The 22899-nt window shown below is 38.4% G+C and overlaps 1 protein-coding gene across 1 annotated transcript in view; it reads right to left on the bottom strand.

The window, feature by feature from the left end:
• Positions 1-22899, bottom strand: part of MAN1A2 (mannosidase alpha class 1A member 2) — a 129118-nt gene that overhangs the window by 72535 nt on the left and 33684 nt on the right. The window contains exon 3 of the mRNA XM_061365357.1: positions 15077-15173. Within this exon, the coding sequence (XP_061221341.1) occupies positions 15077-15173 (97 nt within the window). The remainder of the gene's footprint in view (positions 1-15076; positions 15174-22899) is intronic.

Here is a 22899-nt window from a genome sequence, read left to right as displayed (position 1 = left end):
TATTTTTTTCTCCTCAAGCATAACAATACCTGAAGCCATCACCCCCACTGTATTTCTTTTCACACACCTGACACTTGCAAGCTTAAACTTCATTTTCAGGGATTTCTTTCCCTGAATAGTAAAAATTAAGCAGCCTCTATAACAAAGCATTCATCAACTAATTCCTTCAGAAACAGTGATGCATATGTTTTAAATTAAACTAGAAATGGAAAGCCTAAAGTCCTAGTGTTTAACAATATTCAAGTCTAGAACAGGATACACTACCTTTCACAAGATTAAACACACATTCTTCCACAGACTGGCCACCAGGCATACCTACAACTCTCAGGAAATGAATTCAGTGTGGTGGGGTAAGTACCGTAAGGTTGAATGCCTTCAGCCAAATGACAAAATTCCACTGCTTGTGCTGACGTGGAGGTTGCTTTGAGCAGAGCTACAGCACGCATTTAACTCTGCAACTTTTCATAAGTATTCACGTGACAGTTATCTAATTAATCACTTTAAATACACAAATCAGACCGTGACACAATGACTAACCTCAGTATTAGCCAACAAAGCATTTTTGACCTGGAGCTGGAGCGTGTTACACTGCTATGGCACTCAAAGGAATTTCTGTTCCTTTATTTAAGTCACACTGATATGAGTAATTTCCAAATACACAAGGTGTTTGAAAAATAGGGATAATCCTGAAAGTTCCTCTTGTAATAGTTTCAAAACAATAAAAACCTTTTGACTTAAACACAGTTATAACGCATCAGATGTGCTATAAACACGTATTTCACATCTAGCATGGGGTGTAGAGAATATACTGCATGGCATGGACTGGTGTGTCATTGCCCCTTCAGTCCAGTAGAGCAAAACAGACTTGCTCAGCATTTTTTGCCCCTATGAGTCAATTAAAGGCATAGACACATATTCTAAGATTCTGTTTGGGGTACACTTCAGTATTTTTTTTAAGCTCTCCCGGATGATGCCTTTTTGCCCCTCTCTCTCATCTTTTATGTCCATCTTTCCTAGACCCACAAACATCCAACAAAACGTGTGTGTGAACAAAGCCTCTTCTACTCACACACACTTCTTATGCGAGCAGTGATGGGTGCCTGTTTCTGAAATGCAGATCAGTATGGTTTTAGTTTCTAGACACCATGCAAGAGCTCAACTATTTCTTACCACAGTCCCCTAAGGATCACCTTTATATCATAACCTATAATAAATTATTATTTTTTCTTATTTCTTATTCATAAGTAGGCTATTTCAAACAAATTTGGTTTGTTTTTTCTTTTTAACTGCACACCAGCTCATCTTCCTTGAGGAAGACTCAGAACAATCTTTGGGTTTTAAACCTTTTTGGTTGAACACATTTCCAAAGGGCCAAGAGATGACAAGCCAGCATTCTGCAACAGACTGTCTACCCAATCTTCTTCCTTAGTGTCAATCAGGCAGCACAAAGCAAGCTAATTCCCTCATCTGGACACTGAGAGAGAAGAATCCAAAATGCACAGTTCATACCCAGAAGTCTTGCACCTACAACAACAGAGGACATAAGGCAACAGTAGTCAATGCATGTTAACACCTTGGCTGGCCTATGTTACAAGATAGGCATAGTTTACAGCCATTTGGAGGCTACACAAGCTTGGGTTAGAGAGTAAAATTAATGAGTTGCCCTCAGCTTCTCTCTTGGAGGACAATGTAGAGAGGATGTCATTCTTGTTTCTGTATAATGGCTTCGATGAAATCCATCTGTATCTGCTGAGATCCACGATTTAACCAGAACAGGCAGCAATGTTGTCATTGCTGTCTCGCTCCATCTTAAAAATGTACTGCACTGATAGCAAAAGCTAAAGCAGGAAGAAACAGCAAGTGTTCAGTCACCACTGGCCTGCGTTAGAGTCACATGTGATGTTACAGGGAAAACAGGCTACAAGGGATAGGCAGCTGTACTTCCCCCTCCTGATGTTGATACAAACCATTCAGACTAAAGTCACAGAGAAATCATTTTCCATTCATAACAGAGTATGGGGTTTTCCCTTTCATAAACATACTAAGATTCACCAATTTTGCCTTAAAAGAGAAGAGGAAAGTCTTCCTGGACTTAAACTGCAGAAAGTGTCATTTATAAGTCATGAAGTAATTCTGAACAATGAGGCAATAATATTCACTGCTTACTACCACCTCAACCAGTCTGATCTATTATTGCTCTGAATACAGAAAGAGCAGAAGTCTCATTGGGGTGAAAAAGGGTATAAAACAATTAAATTATAACAGAAAATAACACTTCTAGCAGAAGGCACTCCTCCCAGGCTCTGCCTCTGTTCAATACAAAGGCTCAGTTGGTCACGCTGAATAAGATAATAACTGATTCCAAAAGGGCTCAGTTTTACAAATGTCAGATTAGGAACTTTCCTCTTTATATAATTATAGTTCTAGTTGATTGAGCTCCAAATTTAATGAAGTTTGCCTAATGAATGCAATGCTCATTCTTCTAAATAAAACAGAACATCCTTCATGAGCTAATGGAAGGCATTTAGCAGGGAAATAGCTGAACTATTAACAAAATCGTGCATACTTTCATTAAGCAAAAGTATTATTCCAAAGGACTGTAACATAGTAATTCAGATTTATATTTAGGTAGACTTCAGTTTCCTGGGATTAGATCAATAATACCTTCACTTGACAGCACATAAATCTACAGTCTGAAATATCTAACAAATCATATGACTAAGTGTAAATAGCAAGGCCACTGAAAGAAAAAAATGTTTTCCAATCTAAAATTCTTCCAGTACGCTAACATGCTAGATGAAGAATTGGTTTATTTATACCATTTTAAAGTCTCACAAGAGACTATCAAAATACAGGGAGACAGATCTTTGTGATGTGTTCCATGACTAAAGGAGTATGAAGAAAATAAATTGCTCATTTCCATTGTACCTTAAGTATAGAGATTTAGAAAGTCTGATACTTATGTGGAAGCAGAAGAGGCTATGAGCAGTGAGGTGCTAGAGAAAACAGGTGAACTAGCACAGATCAATTATGACCAGAGAAGACCATGAAAATCTGAGACACAGACACATTATGCAAATAAGGAACTAGATAACAATTAAAATTCTACACCAGCAAACTGAGGTCATGCATTCTTAGGAATCATCAAATAGGTGTTTCACAGAAATTTCCATATTTGACACACTGAATTACATAATGGTTTGGGTTGGAAAGGAACTTAAGATCATCCAGTTCCAACCCTCTGCCATGGGCAGGGATGCTTCACGCTAGACCATGTCACCCAAGGCTCTGTCTAACCTGGCCTTGAACACTGCCAGGGATGGGGCAGCCACAGCTTCTCTGGGCAACCCATTCCAGTGCCTCACCGCGTTCACAGTAAAGAACTTCTTCCTCATATCTAATCTGAACTTCCCCCATTTTAGTTTAAACCCATTTCCCCTTGTCCTATTGCTACAGTCCCTGATGAAGAGGCCCCCCTTTTCAGTGCCCTTACAAGCCCCCTTGAGATACTCTGAGGTCTCCAAGCAGCTTCTCTTCTGCAGGCTGAACAGCCCCAACTTTCTCAGCATGTCTTCATACATATCCCAGATCTCTTCCTTTCTTCAACAGGTATGCATCACAGACAAGTTAATTACTTCTTCCAAAAAAGCACTTCCATGGAGGTTTTCTTTAGCCTGAATTGAGGGGTGAGCATGTGTGCTGGGTCTGGTTGGGATATAGTTATTTTTCTTCGCAGCAGAACATATGGTGTCGTGTTTTGGATTCATGACTAAACCAGTGTTGATAACACACCAGAGTTTTGGCAGAGCAGGGGACAGTCTGGCACGCAGCCATTCCTCAAGGACCACTTGGGTTTTCATCCTGCTTGCAGTAGGTGGTGAGTGAGTGCCTTTGCATTACTTTCCCCCTCACCCCTTTCCTTCACTTACCAAAGTACCTTTTCCTTAATGTGTAGGCTTTCTTGCTTTTGCTCTTCCTATTCTCTCCCCTCTCTCACTGGGGAGAAAATTCTCCTTCTTTCCCTTTCACCATCTGTCTGTACTTCAAAACTCTTCTGTTACAAGTGTGTTAGTGTCTTACAACACAATTGGCATCTACCCAAAGATGAGTTAGAGGAGTAACAAACCCAAAGGAAATTCAGCCCGTTCAAATGGATCTCTAATTACTCAAATGCACACTAGGTCACAGCAGGGCTACTACAAAGTCAAGGCAACCAGCCTTAAGTGGAAAGTTACCATGAGGCCACTCTGCCTCCAAGGAAAGTCATATACAATAGGTCTAATAGGTTCATGTAGCCATTCTTACCCTTCTCCCTTATGCAGTGACCAAAAAGGAAATATGCTATTACTAAGCAGAAAAAGACGGCAGATTAAAGATCCTGAACTGGGATGCTCATCAGTTTGTTTACAATCAAGGTAGGGTTTGACGATTTCCTCAACCCGTGACAAAAATCAAAGAGGAATCTAAAAGCCCATTATTCTAGTTTACAAGGACAGCCTATGGGTAACCCAGCAGCTATGTTTTGAAGAAACTTAAGGGAATTGGCGAGACTGCTTGAGTAAAAACAAGAAGTTGGGTATAGTAAAAGCATTTGGACTGATACAGAGGCAACTGCCTCTATATCACACAAATAGCAAGTAAGTCTCTTGCAATCCTTGCTATGGAAATAAGTTATTTTACACTCTAGAAAGCCAGCTTCTCTTCATAAGCACTAGAAAGCTGGAATCTATAGTTAGTTATGCATAGAGACTAGAGATCTGCATGCAAGGAAATCGCTTTCACTCTTAAAACTGCACAGCCAATGGGATGATCATACTGATCATACTGAACCATAAGATACAAATAGACCTTGTGTACAAGAAATAGTATTGTCTCAGCCACTCTTATCTAGCTCATTTTTTCAGGGCCCTGGACATACATCATTCACTCAATGCAGAACCAATTCCTACTGGTTCAAAACACCTTTGATTACTGGTCTTATTAACTGGAGGTGGAAAGAAGATTCCTCTGTAAAAGGAATCTAAGAGGAACAAAGTGCCAAGTGAAAATTAAACTTAATTCCTAAGCTGAATTTCTGCTCTGTTCTGAACCAGACAGTGATCCAGCACTACTGCCAGAGCAACCCAACAATAGATGAGCCCAAGCATAGAGCAGCCCCTCCCCTATTCCATCACCATGATTCGAGAAACTGAAGAGGAGATGTAAAGCCTCATGAAAGTAGCATACCCTGGCACACTTTGAACCTAAAAGATCAGTTATTCTTCACACAGACAGGTATTTTAATCCTTAGCAACAGAGTGAAAATGCTTCCTTGATAAACTCAGTCTCACATTAAGTACAGAGTTATTACACTCTTAAAGAAATAAATATTCTTGTTATTGATATTCCTGCCTGCCCAGCTTCAGAATGCCTGAAAAATGCAGACTGAGCAAGACTGTACTGATGTAGGAAAAATATTGCAATTACTACTCAAAAAGATTCACAGAATTCAAGTTTTCAGACTGTAGCAACAGGATTTCTTAATGTGATAGACAATTACAGATGTGGTAGGAAAATATGTAACATGAAAATTAAATGCAAACTATTATCAACCCAGTTTTCTGTACACCTAATAAAGCTCTGGCAATAAAACTGCCAGTACTACAGCATACCACTTGTAAAGTGTCTTAACGACTCAAAGAACAAGGTAACATTTAAGAAAATGAATGAAATTTTTGAACAAGAGTTTAATTACACTGTGAAAACAAGTGCCTCAAAATTAGTCAATGAAACTCTGCATTGCATACAAAACTGCACTGTATTTCAGCTCAGCTATAAAATGCAATGAATAGGCCTTTAAGTATCCATGAAGAAACCAATCGCCTTCAACATTTTAGACTAATTAAAAAAGCAGAACAAAACCTAAGCATGTTTATTGCTGAGTTCTGTTAAATTGCTGATAATAGACAACATGAAAAGGAGTTCTTAATCTTTTGTACCAGACAGTATTTTAGCATATAAATGACATTAATCAATTGCAATGCTTGCCTTAATTTTATAAATGAGGAAGTAATGGAAGTGAAGCACCAAAGTGTATGCCAGTCTTTGCTAAAGAAGTGGATCTGCAGGTAGATGTTATTAATCAACAAACTGCTGCTTAAACAGCTACATCCTTATGACCCGCATTTAAAAACTCTTAGTATTTATACTACAGTAAACCTTCCCCTCCTCTGGTCCTCACTTGACTGCTTCACTTTGCTCTCCAACTAAATCTTACACAGAAGGGCTTAACATACTAATTCCAGACAGTTTCGATTTTCTACATTTCCACCCAATTGTCTTCTCTGTATTTTTCTTACTTTGGTTTTAAGCACAACCACAAAACTGAATTATAGTAGATAGGAGGGCTGTGTGCAAGCCATAATTGCAATTAATACTGAAACTATGATCTGAGTTAGGGGTTAACACCCAATATTAACTGAAAGGCTACAATGTCATGAGGGACAGATTAGGATAAGCTTCAGAGTAGGAAAGGAATGAGTGAGAGGAGATGGCATTAAATTGAGTACAATGGAGAGAATAAAAGCGTATCAGAAGGGAGGCAAGAATAACAAGTGAGAACTGCATGGTGATGGCGATCGGCTACATCTATGAAGCAATCAAAACTAACCAAATACAGGTATCTGGAGCAACTTCATTTTGAGAAATCAGGGAGTGGAAGACTGATGGGAAGAGTATCTGTGAATGATGGCTCAAAGGTATGTAGAACCTAAATACAGGCAGCAGCAGTCAGCTAAACCCAGCAGCACGCAAAATAAGATTAATATTTGACAGTAAATAAGAGAGTGAGATGCTATCTGGACTCAAGCACAGTTACATGGCCTGAGTGCGAAAATCCTATGTATGAAGCAAGCTCAGTACTGATTTTCCAAGACAGTAAAGATACAATTTCTTACAGATAACTGTAAGCTAAACCACTTGGTCAGCTAGGCAGTAGGAAAAGCATCACAAACCCCACACCTCTAATAGCCATGTCACATAAGCTTTTCTATCTTTAGATAACAGCTTAGGCTACTTCCACACATTTTGGTCTGAACCATAGTCTAAATTTTCTTTAAGACAGCTGAAAGGGAGATGATTCCAGTGTGGAAGCCATAAAACTTCATTAGAATGGTGCAAAATTTGAGTGAACAAGTGGTGAACAACAGAGTGAACAACAAGCATGGCGCTGCACTCGTGTGGTTGAACTGTTTCTGAATTACAGCTGCCTCATACATCTGCTGGCTTCATCTGACAGCAAAGACTACTTGCATCTGCCTCCCACTTTGCACACATGCCCATGGAGTTGTCCTTAGTATATTTAGGTTTGGAACTCAGTATGCTAATCCTTCTTTAGTTGTCATGCCTGTTTACTTAATATTTTAACATAGTCCAAAACAGCACAGCCTTAGTTTCATTTCCTTATCAAAACCCCTGTTCTTAATTCCGAATGATAGGAAACAATTTTGAACTTGGAAAAAAGCATTCCCACAACCTAAATAATTCCCAAATCAAAACAAACACAAGATTCCCAATGGGAAACAAATATTTATTTTTTTTCCTCAGAGCAAACCATCCAGTTTGTAAGAGAAAAACAGGAAAGGATGCCTTTAGAGAGAATACAAATCCTCAAATTGAGCCTGAGCCTTGAACTCTAATATGACTTAATTTCTTCCTTACTATTTGATACAGATATTTACCTCACTATAAGCCAGGTTACAGAAATGATGTGTGCTTAATAACGCCACAAGATTAAACATCAGTTCAGAAATACATAAGAAAGCCACTGAGCACAACTGACCTAAATGTGTTGTACAAACTGGATGAGAAGAATTCAGTGGGAACACTGTATTATTAAAAAGAACAGAAGGCAACAGCTGCTTATGGTGAATTTTCCTGATACGCATAGGCACACTTGTAACAGTTTGATGGATAGCAGTACCATGCAAACAATATTCTTAGCTAACACAGTTGTCTTTATCTATGGCACCAGTACTGTAAAACAGTTAGAGGAAACAGACAGCCACATTGCATCCTGCCTGCACACATTTGCAAGTTTTAGAGAACAACCATATTATGAATAACCATGACATCTATGGCAGTGAAATAAGAGCTTGCTAGTTTACAAAACACTATTAGCAGCAGCAGAGGACAGCTTGAAATTAGATCAAATGAAGAAAAGTCAGAAATTTTGTAAAGGGAAGTCATATCTTAGCACCATTACAGTCTTTTTAAGAAGTGAACTTGCAAATGGACTGAGAACACATACAGAAGGTATGTGAGACTATCCCTTAACAAAGGTTCTTGAGAAAACTAACTTGCCACAGAGTAGGAGAAAAATCACATTCTCAGACGAATAATTGTTTAAAAGATAGGAAACAAGCTAAGTGTAGGCAGCCAATTCTCATTGTAAGGGAAGACCACCAGTGGCATCCTGCAGAGATGAATTGTTGGGCACATGCTTATTTATGAAATCATTTGGAAACATTTACAAATCATATTTATAAATAATTCAGATGAGAACTTTGAAAACGAATGCTATTGCACAAAAACCAACTTTGTGCGAGTTTCTAGACTCCATAAGGACCCTAAAAGATGCAAAATACAATTATGAAAGAATCTATGAACAAAACAAGAAAGAGAACAAAGTTTTAGACATCCTCTCAAAGAAAAAAAGAGAAAAAAATAAAACTTGAAAAGATACAAAGAAAGGTGATAATGTATAAAGTACAAAAACACAGATGTATGAGAAATTACTTAACAGACCAAGACTCTCCATGTAAGACAGGCAATCAGGTGAGGGCATAGGCAGTCCTAACTCATGAATGGCAAGGAAGAGATGTATAATGTATCTATTTTTTTTCCAGTACCAAAACTAGTGACCTTGGACAGCAAGCAGACACCAAAACTAACCAGTTGACTACACAATACAGAATCAAGCTATGGAACCACTTGTAATGGGATGTGGCAGGTGCTCTAAAATTCAGACTCAAAACCAGACTGGACAAAATAATGGAAAAATAAACTATAAGAGTAAATAAAACTTGCTGCCTCTGACCACAGAAGCATTAACACTGCACAAATTTCTGTAAGCCTGAAGAATGTCCTGAAAAATGCTCACTTAACTGCAGGCTTTTCCTGCTCTTATATTTCTTCCTTAGATACCTGCCGTGAGCAACAAGTAATGATCATGTTTCATCCTTTGTCCAACCCGAAAGAACTTTTCTTGCATTATCAGAACATTGTTCTAACTCCAAATTTGGCCAGCAGCTCCTGAGAGTTCTTTCCTAAAATCTTACCTTTCCACACTTTGTGTCACTGGCCAAAAAAATTACACCTTCAATGTACATATAGTAGTCAACATGGTCTCAGGATAGTCACACATCACTGATTTTGCAGAGGACACAGCTGCATAGGCCTGTCCTGAGGCTGGTTTCATTTACTTTAAAGCTGAACAGAACCTGAAGTACAGAAACGGGGCTGATGTTTGCATCATTACATTACCTCACTTTATTAGTTAGCATGAAAGGATCTTCTTTCCCCTTTCATTTGCCCCAGAAAAAGGCAATAATGGCAAGAATACTTGGGCACACACAGTTAAAATGAAAACTACTGTTCAGGAAGTGAGTTGGGTTGTTGGGGTTTGTGGTTGGTTGGTTTTTTTTTCCATCAAAACAAGAAGTCAAGAACATATTTGTTTGCATTCCTTTTTTGTTGTCATTTATCCTCTTCATGGATTCAGAGACTGAACCCATGCACAGAAAGAGGATGTTGAGCAAAAGTTGCTTCTCCTGTCTCTTTATTAGGATTTTACAATGAGAAGACATGAGACGTTTTTAGCTGTATTTCCAACAGCCTGTCCCTCAGTCTTTAGGGTACATCATCTAGTTTCATCCCAGTGAGAGTGTTTGTCTCCATCATGTTTCCAAATTTATTGGCAGGTCATTGACAACTAAAAAACCCCAGAAAAACAAAAGACTCATAAAGCCTGACAACCCTGACACTCAACTATGTGTGCTTCAAAAGGAAATGAAGCTAATCGGATGACAACTTCTCTGCTGTTGACACTGTCAGAGCAGCTTGGGCAGCCCAATAACTGTTACAATGACAGATGACAAAAGTATCTAATAAAAAATTCCCAAGGTCATTAATTATCTGTCACAACAATTTCTTGTAGTGCTTATGAAATAATGGCCTACCTCTTGTTTTCTAGACCACAGTCTGGATAAAGAAATGCCACTAATCTCTGAAGCTATACTGTACTTGCAAAAGGTATTGGGAAAACAGAATCCTTTGCTCGACTCAGCTCCTTCTCGAAACAGCCTCCCACCCTTGCAGCCTGACAAATGCATTTTCCCCACAGGGCTTGGGAGTAATGCTGCTCCTGCTCCCCAGCACAGTGGAGAAATACACTGTCAGATCTCCATTGCTAAGCAACACAAAGTTCTGCGGCAAGAGCTTCCCACACTGCAGCAGTGGGCAGTTGGCAGCTGGCTCAGCAACTTTCTCCTGGGTCCTGAGGGTTTAAAAGCAGCACTGGTAGCAAAAAGGCTGAGCCAGGCTGTGTAGTGAGACAGGCAATAGGATGCACTGAACAACGTGGTAGGAACCAAGTAGTGTATTTTCAAGTTAAAAACCAACTCAGCTCACTAGCTACCTCAGCTAAATTCTCGAGTTGTTCCCTTGAACACATCTTTCCTGTTAATCAACATACACCTTAAAAGTTCATTTTTCCATGTGTGTAAGCAGCAGCACATCACATTGACATAGAACGTAACAAACAAAAATCTCTCATAAAAGAACTAACAACTTTATTTGGCCATATGTTCAGGAAGAGATATGACACTGCGCTGCAGCCTTAAGGCTCTACTACATAATACAAATGCAACCATAATGTGACTTCATTGACACTTATTTCTTCCTCTTAGAGGACATGATCCCAAGACAGAGCTGAGAGAAATCTCAGCTTAAATTGACCATTTGCATGTCATGCAAAATGAGAGAACAGGAGAGGCATGACAGCACTAGAGATGTACGAGAAAGTGACAAAATACTAATTTCATTAAATCTTTGGTGCATGAGAACAGGCATGTCTCATGTATGCAAGTATCTACATCATTGCAACCGAAGATCTTTTCACACCCTTCAAAACATATCTAGACATGTATCTGTTTATGTATGTATACATTATCAGATCATCTTATGCAACTCATCTCTAGACAAAATACATCCAAATGTGAGGTTTAGAAATGCACTGCTAGTAATATGGGAAGTCTACAGTTTAAGCAAAAGCATATATCAGCACTTTGTCATGCACTTATTACCTGACAAACTGCACATCTTGACTTTATTCTTAGATAGTTAATATTAAGAGAAAAAAAAACCACCCAACCAACCAAAACAAAAAAACACAGCACAAATTTCAGAACTCTCATTTCTGAAATCATCAGGTAAGATGACAGCCCAAAAAATTACTAGTTTTGCTGAGGACAATGTTCTGAATTGCCCAAGGATTGTGGTCTCTTATTTTTTGTTCCTTAAAGTCATTCAGGTTCTTGAATTAACACTGTTTAAGAGAAATAAGATATTGAAGACTGATACAAACCCACTAGTACAAGCTGTGCTATTTAACTTACAAGAAACCATCCTCAAAGCTTGTGCTCCAGTACTTAGTTCATAAGATATTGAAGTAAAAGATGTTCACCTAAGGGTCACCAAACACGTGCAGGGACAAATCACCTTTCTGTTTCAGATGGCTACTCTGATCCTCAAAAGCAAATCTATTCAGATTTCATTACAGCAAGAGAATCCAACAATAGTATCGACCACCCTGATTCTTGCTAAACCCAGAAAATCTTCTGGAGTAAGCACAGTGTTTGCCATGCTTGCTCATTATCTTACATGCATCAGATTCCATCGGCCTTTTCTCTTCACCCTTCCTTTTCTAATGAGAACTTGACCCAGATGCTCTACAACCCTACCTCCACAATAACACCCTGAGGCTGTCATCAGATTATTCTAGCAATTTAAGCAGACCAACAAAGAAGTTAACCTGGTTTTTGGTTGGTTGGGTTTTCTGCATGGGGTTTTGTTGGGGTTGGATTTTTAGCTTAGCTGCTACAGCCAACAGCAGACCTGCAAATAAAATTTTAACTAGAAAGAAAAATTAGAGCTCTCTGTTACACTTTGTACTTGCCTTTTGTATTTTATCTATAGGGAAGGAAGAAATAACAAATCTTGGGATTGCCAACACTTTCAAAAAGAGGCAACTTTCACAAAAAATAGGAGCATATTCCCTATTTCACCAACACAGAACCTATAACGGTTTGTTTTATAGGTCATCTAAATAAATGTAACAGTCTTTAAAAGCCCACCGATTTCCAGTCATGCTTTCTCAAAGAAGCACCATGCTATTTATGCTGTGATCCAGCAGTTGAAGGGTACATTATGATTTAACTACTGACTGCAAAGTTTGATAGGCAACATGCTTAGCAGGCTTGACTTCACAAATTACAGTCACTCGGTCCGACATCTCAAAAAGACTGGTAAGAGTTTCTAGTTGTAGGTTAACTAAAGCAAACCCAGCAGGTTTTACTATCTACGTGAAACTAGTCATTGGGGCGGCCATTGGCATGCTTCAGTGCGGCACAGAGCAGCTTGCTTTAATGTTTCTCCCCTTCCTTATTTTTTTAGAGACTTAAGATTTCTGAGAGCAAAGCAGGCCACATTCTCTCCCCTTCTTTTATTCCAGTCTGAACCCTGCTAGATCTTGCAATGTTTGGAACACTGATGTTCCTCTTGGCATAGACATAGATATACACCATTCTAGAGGGAAAGAAAAGACCTACAGGGAAGATTAATGGCTTATTTGCCTTCTAAATTGAATTGTGTTTACCTCACTTGAGAGTTATCAGTAAACCCTATTTCCTAAAGATTAATGCAGAGGGTTCCAATGTCAACAGACGATACCATCTCCATGCTGAAACTAGCAGACGTGCTGTGAATTGCAATGGAAGTACAACAGACTGCAGTAATAGCACAAAATAGTTTGGGTCAAATCATCTTTGAGGTGAATAATAAAAACAGGTTTTGCTGAGCAGCTTCTTATTAAAAATAGCATCAGATTTAAAAAAGAACTACGTAATGCTTCTATAAAGGCAAATACCACTGGGAACGGTGTCATTATAGGCAACAGAAATTGTATTGTTATTGATAGTACTTTACCAACCTAAACATTCCTCATTACAAAGACCAATTTTCACCCCCACCTCCTTCTCACCAGCCACCCACCAAAATCAACAATAGCTGATTCTATTTCTAGACCTGGTATATACTGAAGACTACACATTTCAGGAAACTTTTACATATGAAATAGCCCTGAACAGAGCAATCATGACATGACTAGCTAAAAATGAAATGGTACGAAATAGCATCTGGATTGTAAGAGGACAAACACTTGGGGAATTTGCAGCTAGAGTCAGCTAGGATAAGAGAATCACAGAAGTTAAATGTGGAGGAAGACTGCAATTTCTTTCAGGCAGCAATGCCAAAATTCCAAGGAAAAAACATTCCAAAGAAGGGATTAAAAAAAAAAAAAAATTAGAAATCCTCCAGACTCATTAGGAAACACATGAGAAACAAGCAGAGGAAGAATGGAAAGAAAAGGCTAGAGTTATATTGTCATTCAAAATGGCTTCAAAATATTGCGCTAGTCACAATAAAAACAAACATTGGAAAAATGTTTTCCTGCCATATAAAGAGAAAACCCTAACTTCATAGAGAGTCCAGGTTACAAACTAAGGCTGATCTAAAATTATACTTGGCACATAAAGCAACAGAATTGCATGTAAATTCAACAGCAAAGACTACATGATCATACAGGCGAACACTGACAGACCTATAATATAAAGAAAAGCCATAAATTAGAGATAGCATACAATTAAGTCACAAGGAGCTTCAGAAGAGATTTTTCTAATAGAAATGAAAGCAGTGCCAACGTGCAATGCAGCAAAGAGAAAGTACTTAAGAATTACTACATAATACTTGCTGGGAATCTAAAATCTCCTTCTGACCATCATGGCAGAAGCCTGTCACTCCAGTACCCCTTCAGCCTCACACTCTCTCCTTATGCTATACTCAGTGCTGACTACATCTTCGACTCTCAATTTCACTCTTCAAACTCCTTGTCCAGTACAGATGCTTTATTTTCTCCTGAGCATGCTAACTTAATCATCTCCCCCCAACCCAGTCATTGTCTTTATAAAGAAATCTAAAGAAATTTAACAATATCAGCTTTCACATCATACTGAAGTGTAAGAAACCAGGTTCCAGTACCTGACCAAAAGTAATCAATGCCAGGATCTAAGGGGTTTGCTTACAGTACAGGTGAACAGTCCTTACCGCACGTAGGGTTAGTACAGCAGCTAAGATTATTCTCCTATGGATTTAAACAGGCTTCTGCACACCAGAAGGATGGAGGGAAGGGATTTATTTGAGGGCAGGTTTTCAAAACTTGCCCTTATCATCAAAATTCTATATTTTGAATGTTTTGGGTTTTTTTTTCCCTTTCATTCCAGTCTACAGGTTCAGGAGCAAGTCACACATCAAGTAACAATGTCACCTCCACTTTATCAAGATCTTGTTTTAAAAACCGCTTTAAATTTCACATAGGTCCTAGCAGTGTTTTGGCATCTTGCAGAAGCATTTTGTCTTGAACCACATTCTCATGGAATTAAACACAAAGACCTAGGTAAGATGAGGTTGTTAAAAAAAATAATCATTTATATTCATAAACAGACACAGTTTAGCTTTGGCAACAACATGAATATATTAAACCCCAAAGGAGAGTTTAGTGAAATAAGTCACTGAAGTATCCCTGAAATAAGCAATACACTTCTACCGTGCACACTTCAAAAGATTTATATTAAAATAGAATTTATTAGGAAATCTAGGTCGACTTTCAAAGAGGGTGGCGTGGACAGAAATGTTAAAACCAAAAAGCAAGCAACCAAACAAAAGAAAATCCCCAAACCCCCCACCAAACCAGAAAACAGCCTACCAAATATGTTGGTGGAATGTCCTTTCCGGGCAATTGGTTTGAGCTCATTATGTCCCCATCCATATTGCCTATAATTGTCCCAGGCATGCTTCATCATCTAAGAGATGGGGGGGAAAAACAAAAAGGATTTGATTACATTATAAAATTACTTTATACAAATACAGTATTTTACTCCTTGAGACTTTATCTTTTGCAGTCATCCTAGCACACTGATAATTACTTTGCTGCTATTTCCATCTGTTACAGAAATCAGATTATACAGCATGAATAAATTTGGAAACAACTTTAAGTCTATTTGGCTCAAGCTATAGAGCCTAATGCTCTGCATTAGGTACTTTTCTTGTTCTTTCTTTCTTTTCCTTAAATATACACACAGACATTTAAGAATTCAGGCATTAGGAACTGGTGGAAAGTACTGGCAGAAAGTACTGGCTAACATCTAAGACACTAACCAAAAGGAAAAAACAGCTACCAATATCTGGAGCATGTGAGGGAGTCATTTACACTGGTGCATCCAAGTATAACCACATAATTTTGCAAAAGGCATAATACATTTTTTTATTAGCAACACTCAGTTGACAAAAATACACTGTCTTACAGCCTCTACCGAAAGAAATGCCAGAAGCTTTGTTCTTTAGAAAGCATAATGAACAAAGCAGTACAAAATTGTCAATATTTACTCCACAAAACATTCTCAGCTCCTCGTAACAGGTGTTTCCATCACCTAGCAAGCAAGTTACATCTAAGAAACAAAAGGTCTTCTTGACCCACAAGCATTAGCTGTGCACATCAACTGCTAAGCAGCGCTTTTATGGATTTGCTAAAGCTTTTCAAAGTTCTTGCTTGCTGGTTACAGCAAAAATTCAGTGGCTACCAAATTGCAAAGCAAATACAATTAAAATAAAAACAAAAATAAAATTATCAGTTACCTAAACAGATCAAAGCAAGTAATAGAAAGACTCCAAAGGACACTGCCCCAGACACAAGAACAGTTGGGAATAAACCAGTTCTAAAACAGCGGCCATGTGGCTGTATTCACAATGTTCAACGTATTTTTTACATTACTGCTTCAAAATCACATTAAAACACTGTTAATATAAACAAAAAACCCGAGAAAATGTATAGGACTTAAGTCACAATTTTCACAAGTTTAAAAAATACTCTCTAAGATGAGAAACTATGCTAATGTAACTAACAGACCAACACTAAGCCTTTTAAGAAACTGATTATATCAGGGCAAGTAAAGTTTTCTCCAGTTTACAAGACTGTAGCTTCCTTATTTTAATCACAGGGTCACCGTGCTCATAGAAAATGGGAGGGAATAAGGAAGTGCTAGCTAAAAAGTCAAGTGCAGTCAGCTGCCTTAGCAGCACTCCCTGACATAGACACAGTTCTCTCACTGAGTTCAGGATATAGTGGAAGTCAGCATCAAACTGCACCTAAACTGCATGCTGAGACATGCCCTGTCTCGCTGCAGCTATGAAGAGATCCCTGACCAAACTACACAGCTGTAATTCCTTTGACCATAAACCCCCTCTAAATTTCCCATGGCTCAGTTAACTCACGGCCAGACAATAAATGTGAACCACAGCAAAGGTATACGCACAGGCCTAGCAGCTGGGGAGAACTCCTGTGTTAAACCGACATCAACCTAGGCAGAGATGTCCCTCTCAAGATGCCAGAGGTCCCACTCCTACTGCTTGTCAAAGTCAGCTCACGTGTTGCTTTTTGTATTTGCACTAAAAGATTCTGACACCTGATTAGGCAATAATACGGTATTGTTTCTTTTAGTGTCACCAACCTGCAATGTAAGAAAAAGAGGATGCAAATATTATACTAAAAAAGGAGAGAAAAGCCATTTCATTAGCCTTCACAAATTCCTTACTGTTTACAAAGCATGTATCAAATTGACCAGTTAGTAGCTATTAGAACTTCAAGATGACTCAGGTAAAATGAGCCTCTCTTGACAGGTAACAAAACTAGAGCGTGACAAACGCAATAAAAGCCTGATCACAGGCAGAAGTTCCTTCAAGATCTCTTGCTAACCATACCCAGAATTAACCTACACATTTTTATATCGTATTGTTTACCAATTTAATATCATGGAATCAAGAATCACATCCTCATTCAGCAGGAAAGGACCTCAGGATGTCTCCAATTTAACCTCCTATTCAAAGCAGTATCAGTTATGGGATCAGACTGGGCTACTCAAGGTTTTACCCAGTCAGAATGGGACAGTCAAGACCTCCGTGAAGTGTTCTGCTCTAACTCATGGTTTGCCAGTCTACTTTTAAGTCCTAAAAACTCCACTTGGGAAAACAGACTTACAGTTTTAGAAAGCATTAGATGGCAAAACTAAAGAATTACTGACCACTGTGCTCTATGCGAGTTTGGTAACAGATGTCTACACAACAAGGTGACCATGACACGGCAGATCTAACCAACTTGCTTCCACAAAATGGAAACTGAGCTTCTGAGACCTTAGGATGTGTCAGCTATTTCATTAAGAATAACCAAATGACCGCTGACATTTATCTCTTTAAAAATCTCTAAGTGTTGGCAACTCCAGTATAAACCAAAACTAGTGAAGTCCAAAATAAGAACAACAACTTGCTTCCCCATGGGAGAATGTTAATGGTAGAATATTTCACTGTCCCAGTTCGCTTCTGGAAGGAAGATACAGATTTTATTACAGACTGTTTAGTTCTGAGAAAACCCAAGAAAAGTATGGAAATGACAAAGGGCTAAAACAGACTAAATCACAGTCTGTTTCTATATCATTAAGGGAAAATTTATCCTAAGATAAAATTCCAGTAAGACAGAAACTGTAAAGGAGTCAATTTTACTAGATTCATGAATTAATGCAGAAGTAACTTAAGAATACACTGCTGAGACCAGAAACTGCTGAACATAAGAGACCAAAAACAGGTGACTGCATCATTCAAGGTTCTAGGATAGGAAATCATCTTTTGAGATTAAGCTACTTTGATAATCACAGACAAATGTTCTGTCCTGTGCCATCTGCCTCCCCCAAGCAGTGTACAAAGAACATGGTGCTATAACTCCTCAAGAGTATTTTGACTTCACTATACTAATTCTTCAACTGATTTTTTTCCAGATGAACACTGGATATTACTCTGGGACAGAGCTCATCAGCACCAAGTGAGCAGACTTTAGGGTATCATGTTAGCAAATGATCGCATGCTACATGCAAGTGAGAAACCCCACAGCTCTTGTGCTCGTAAGGATGACATGCCAAGAGATCTTATAACAACACTGAGATTTCTGTTACTACTGGAGCTGGTAGCATGATACACTATAGATACAGCATCTATACTACTGGGAGCAGCTGTGCACACAGAAGCTTTTGAGAGATAAAATATGATAAATGCATCTGCCAGTTAAAAATTGAACAGAGGATGCCACTTTAGGTCAGGAAGTACAGGCAATGTGAACTACTGATCTGAAAAACAGGATTCTCTCTGTGAAAGTGCCAGGCATCATTTGCATAGTGAAGGGTGGAAATGCTGAGGAAGAGCTGCAGGTATAGATAGGCTTTTCCTCAAAAAACAAACAGACAAACTGGTCTTTAAAAGGAGACAGAGAGGTCTTAGAAACTGACTGGAACATCACCATTAATGATAACAGAAAAAAGGCAAAAAAATACTTGCAAAAAACCACCCCCAACCCTTAAAGAACCCATGCAGAGGAATCCTAAGCTCAGCAGATTGAGAGTAACAAGCTGGTTCAAGCATGGATCAATAATCATGAAAAAGGCAAGGCAGAGATTTCTGTAACTGAAGTTTCCATACCTAACAGCAGTCTGTCAAAGTGAGCGCTTGGAGCTTGATGACATATCATATAAAGATCTTCCAATCTGTCCACCAGAGAACAAATAGTTTTAGTGATGGACTTTTTATTGACACTTTTCATGCCAGATTTTGCTTTTGAAAGCAAAACAGAGGATAGGTCCAGTGAATAATAGCCTTGAAAATGTTTATTATGGGATGCACCACATACAACAGCCAGCAAGATGTTGTTGCATGTGCAACTTGTTAGCTCAACAAAAAAATGAATTTGGACTCTGCTGAAAGCAAGCCAGAATGGCAAGAAGCAGGGCATGTCAAATGAAACCAGTTTTGTAGGTACACCATTATCTAGATGCTTTTACTAACTTTAGAACACGTTCATAGGATCTGATGATCTTCTGTAGTCACTAGGAAATCAGTTTTTTTACAGAGACAGAGCAGTAATGATGCCTTTGACAAAATGATAATCACAACAGTAAAAGGGGGTTACAGTAATGGAAAAGAGACTTTAGTAAGGGAGTTCTATCACTACAGCAGCATGTTAGAAACAGTAATTCAAACCAAAGACTGGTTCAAAAGCCCCTTTCCACTCTTCAAAAAAGGGCAGACACATAGCAAACAGAAAATAAGAGTCCTGAAAAATCAGCAAAGGAAATAATTTACTGGCAAATTGCAATATATACTGGTTGTGCCTAGAAACAAGAAGCTTACCCTCTTCCTGCCCTTCCATCAGGAATGTGCGTAAGAGACAGCAAATAGAGTTTGCTTTCAAAGGAATGTATTCTGGTCAAGGGTAGAATTTCAAGATATTTATATAAGCCACCTTCAAATGCTGTTTTAAAATTAACCCAGAACTTGCTAGACAATATCACTGCTCAGCTGGCAGATTAAAAATTAAAAACCACTTTCCTACTGTTTGTAGAGAATATTTTTTGGACATTCAAGAATGACCTTTTCCTTTTATAGGTACTCACATTTCTGAAGAAACCTGGAAAAATCATACAGGTTATATTATTCTTTTGGGAGCTACAAATCTCTACCTAAAGAGAAATTCTTTCAGGCATCAGTCTATGACTCCTTCATGCGTTTCTGAACACTGCCAATGAAAAGGTCTGGAGCATGTTCCTAATGGACACAGAAAGCTGAGGGGTTTTTTTTTACTGATGAATCTGGTAACAAATCAATTACAAAAATAAAACTGGTTACCAAATGTGTACAAAATGGGAAGCTTGTCCGTTTTTGTTGGCAGGAAATACTTGAAGTCTAAGATGCCTGATGGGACTCTCAGGCCAGTGGGAACGGTAGATGTAAAGAGCTAAAACTCGGAGAGCTTACAGGAGTCAACCAACTGCTCAAGTTTGTACAAGGAAGCCAAGTGCTTTTTTCCACTTTGCGTGTTCTCACCATTTCAAGAGATACAGGTACTCATGGTTTTGACTGATCCTGTGGTGCTCAGAAAGCTCCCAGAACATCTTTGTAAGCAACCAGAACTGCATATCAGCCAGCAGAAAGCAGGTCTTTTCTTTCAGGATTGCCTTCTTCCAGTCTTGCTTTGTCAGGCATCAATCTAAACATCTTCATCAGCTTATCCATGTACCTCTGCCAGTTTTACTGTGTCCTTTCTGAAGCTGAGAGACTAGAACTACACGAAAGCATGCAAGATGCAGAACCTTAGTTTCACAAGCTACAGCAAAAACCTTGCAGGTTTTCTTCTCTTTTCCTAAAACACTGAAAATTGCATTTTTGCCTGCTATTAAGCACTATAGTGACATTTCCAAAGAGCTGTTGTAAACACAAGCTCTCATTCTTAAGGGGTAAGAAGTCACCTCACAGCTTTTCATGTTAAGCATAACATTGGAATTTCCTCCCTCTCCAGCCCCAATATGTATCATTTGACCTTCAGCTGAAAAATCTTAGTCCCATGAGATTTTTCTGCAGTTCTTCTGTTTTCTACTCCAAATCTACATGTTGGCAGCAGAAGTTAATCATACCACTATTCATCCACTTACCAACTCTATATAATCAATTTGTCTGATATAGAGCATGGATCCCCAACACGTATCCTCTGTGGTCTCCAGCACCATTTAACTGTACTCTCCAGTTCCTGCCTTCTAAGCAATTTCTCCAGGCAGGGACACAATCCTCCATCTCATGGCTGCTTAGTTCAACTGCTGTTAGCAATGAACCGTGCCAAATATGCTTTTAAAAGTTCTATATATAACCATATCTCCCCTTGTCTAGATGCTTGCTGGCTCCTTCAGGGGTCTTCTAAAGCTTTGTGCATCATGACATCATTAAAAATATACCAAGAAATCTTACGTATCTCTGTGCTCAACAACCCTATTCCCTGTTCTAGTTTCTGTTAACCTGCAGCTCATTCATCAGGCACCGGGATCTGTAGTTCTTTGATCTCCACTTGAGCCCCTTTCAAAAAACTGATGTCATGTTAGTCACCTTCTAGTCCTCTGGTAACAAAGCAGAAAATAAGAACAGGTGCTACAAGTGCAAATCAAGAATTCACATCTCAGAGTAAACTAAGAGTAAACTGTTGCAAGTTTCAGGTATCACAGCATTGTCTACGTTTTAAAGGAACACACCATAAGAGGTTACTCATCAGCTACAAGTAGCTCATTGTGTATCAATGACATCATTACTATCAGCAACTCTGAGATGTAACATCATCAAGAAAACTAGATGTTAAAGGACACGCTGCCATATAATCCATGGAATTGTGGGGAAATGGAGGGTACTAGAGCAGAAATTATGTAATGATAACTAACAAGAAGTAGATTTTTTTATTGTATTTAAGAGAATGTTCTTGCTTTTCAATCAAAAGTTCCACAGCTGTAAAAAACATAGTCACTTGTGTAACAGATCTTGTATAATTTAATATACGATGCTCTTCCACCTAGCCGTAATTCATTATTTTTGCTACTAACATTTCTGTAGCAAGGTCAAATCAGATATCACAGCACCTTTTGTATTTACAGAGTTCTGAAGAGAAGTCATTTACCTGGGGTTTTGCTCATTTTTCTTTATTATATCAGGGAAGTGAAACAGAATCACAGAATAGGTAGTGCAGGAAAGGACTTTAAAGATCATCTAAGATCCAACTCCCTTGAAATAATTCCTTGTATTCTTGACTTTATTTTCCAATTATGAATTTTAAATATTACAAATGTGCTAGTTCATTGTTGAAAGACAGCTTCTTCGCACAATAGTCTGGAAAAAAGGTATCTTTAATAAGGAAGACCTTCCTGAATTTATAACATGTGTCCAAGAATGCACGGGTGCTGGAGAATTCAGTAATTGCTACAACTTGAGTAAACTGACTCATATTTTAAATATCCCCAAATACAAACCTGCATTCCTTATTAGCAGCATATTTTAAGTTAGTAACCAAAGCAATCTATCAGGATGTGCAGCTGGAATACTGCCCCATCCACATTAGGAGGTTTATTTTCATTCTTCAGTTCAAACAAAATAAATACACTGAGCTACAAAGCTTCTCATAGACAAAAATTGAAGATTTACAAATGTAAAATTAGTTCTTTATACAATCATCCCAACATGCTGACACACAACTTTCTGTAGGTCTATTCCTAACATTCCTGGACTGGCTAAAGTGGTAATTGCACAATTTTCATTCTAATGTATCCATTGAAAATTAATTTTCCAACAAGCTTGATCAAAGGGAGTCCATCCTTATGTCACAGACATTTTACTTATGGTAAAAATAAGATGAGCATTAAAGAAAGTGCAGGGAAACTTACTTAAAGCCAACTTGGTAGCTGTCAACATGGTGAATTACATTTGAGAATCCAGAACACAGAGAATTCAAAGAGTGCAAATAAAACCTCCTAACAAACAACGTATGCGTATATGTATAGACACACATACCTATGTATCTGTATGTATAGAACCAAACACTTACATACACACACACTTGAACACAAAATACGTGTGTGTATATTTTATACAAACACACAACAGGGTATGTCATCTTAAATACTG

This window comes from Neopsephotus bourkii, unplaced genomic scaffold (genome assembly GCF_033783945.1).
Source record: "Neopsephotus bourkii isolate Nb327-2 ecotype Australia unplaced genomic scaffold, CSIRO-AGI_Nbou_v1 NB_1287, whole genome shotgun sequence".
NCBI lineage: Eukaryota > Metazoa > Chordata > Aves > Psittaciformes > Psittacidae > Neopsephotus > Neopsephotus bourkii.
This window is presented reverse-complemented; position numbering and strand designations above follow the sequence as displayed.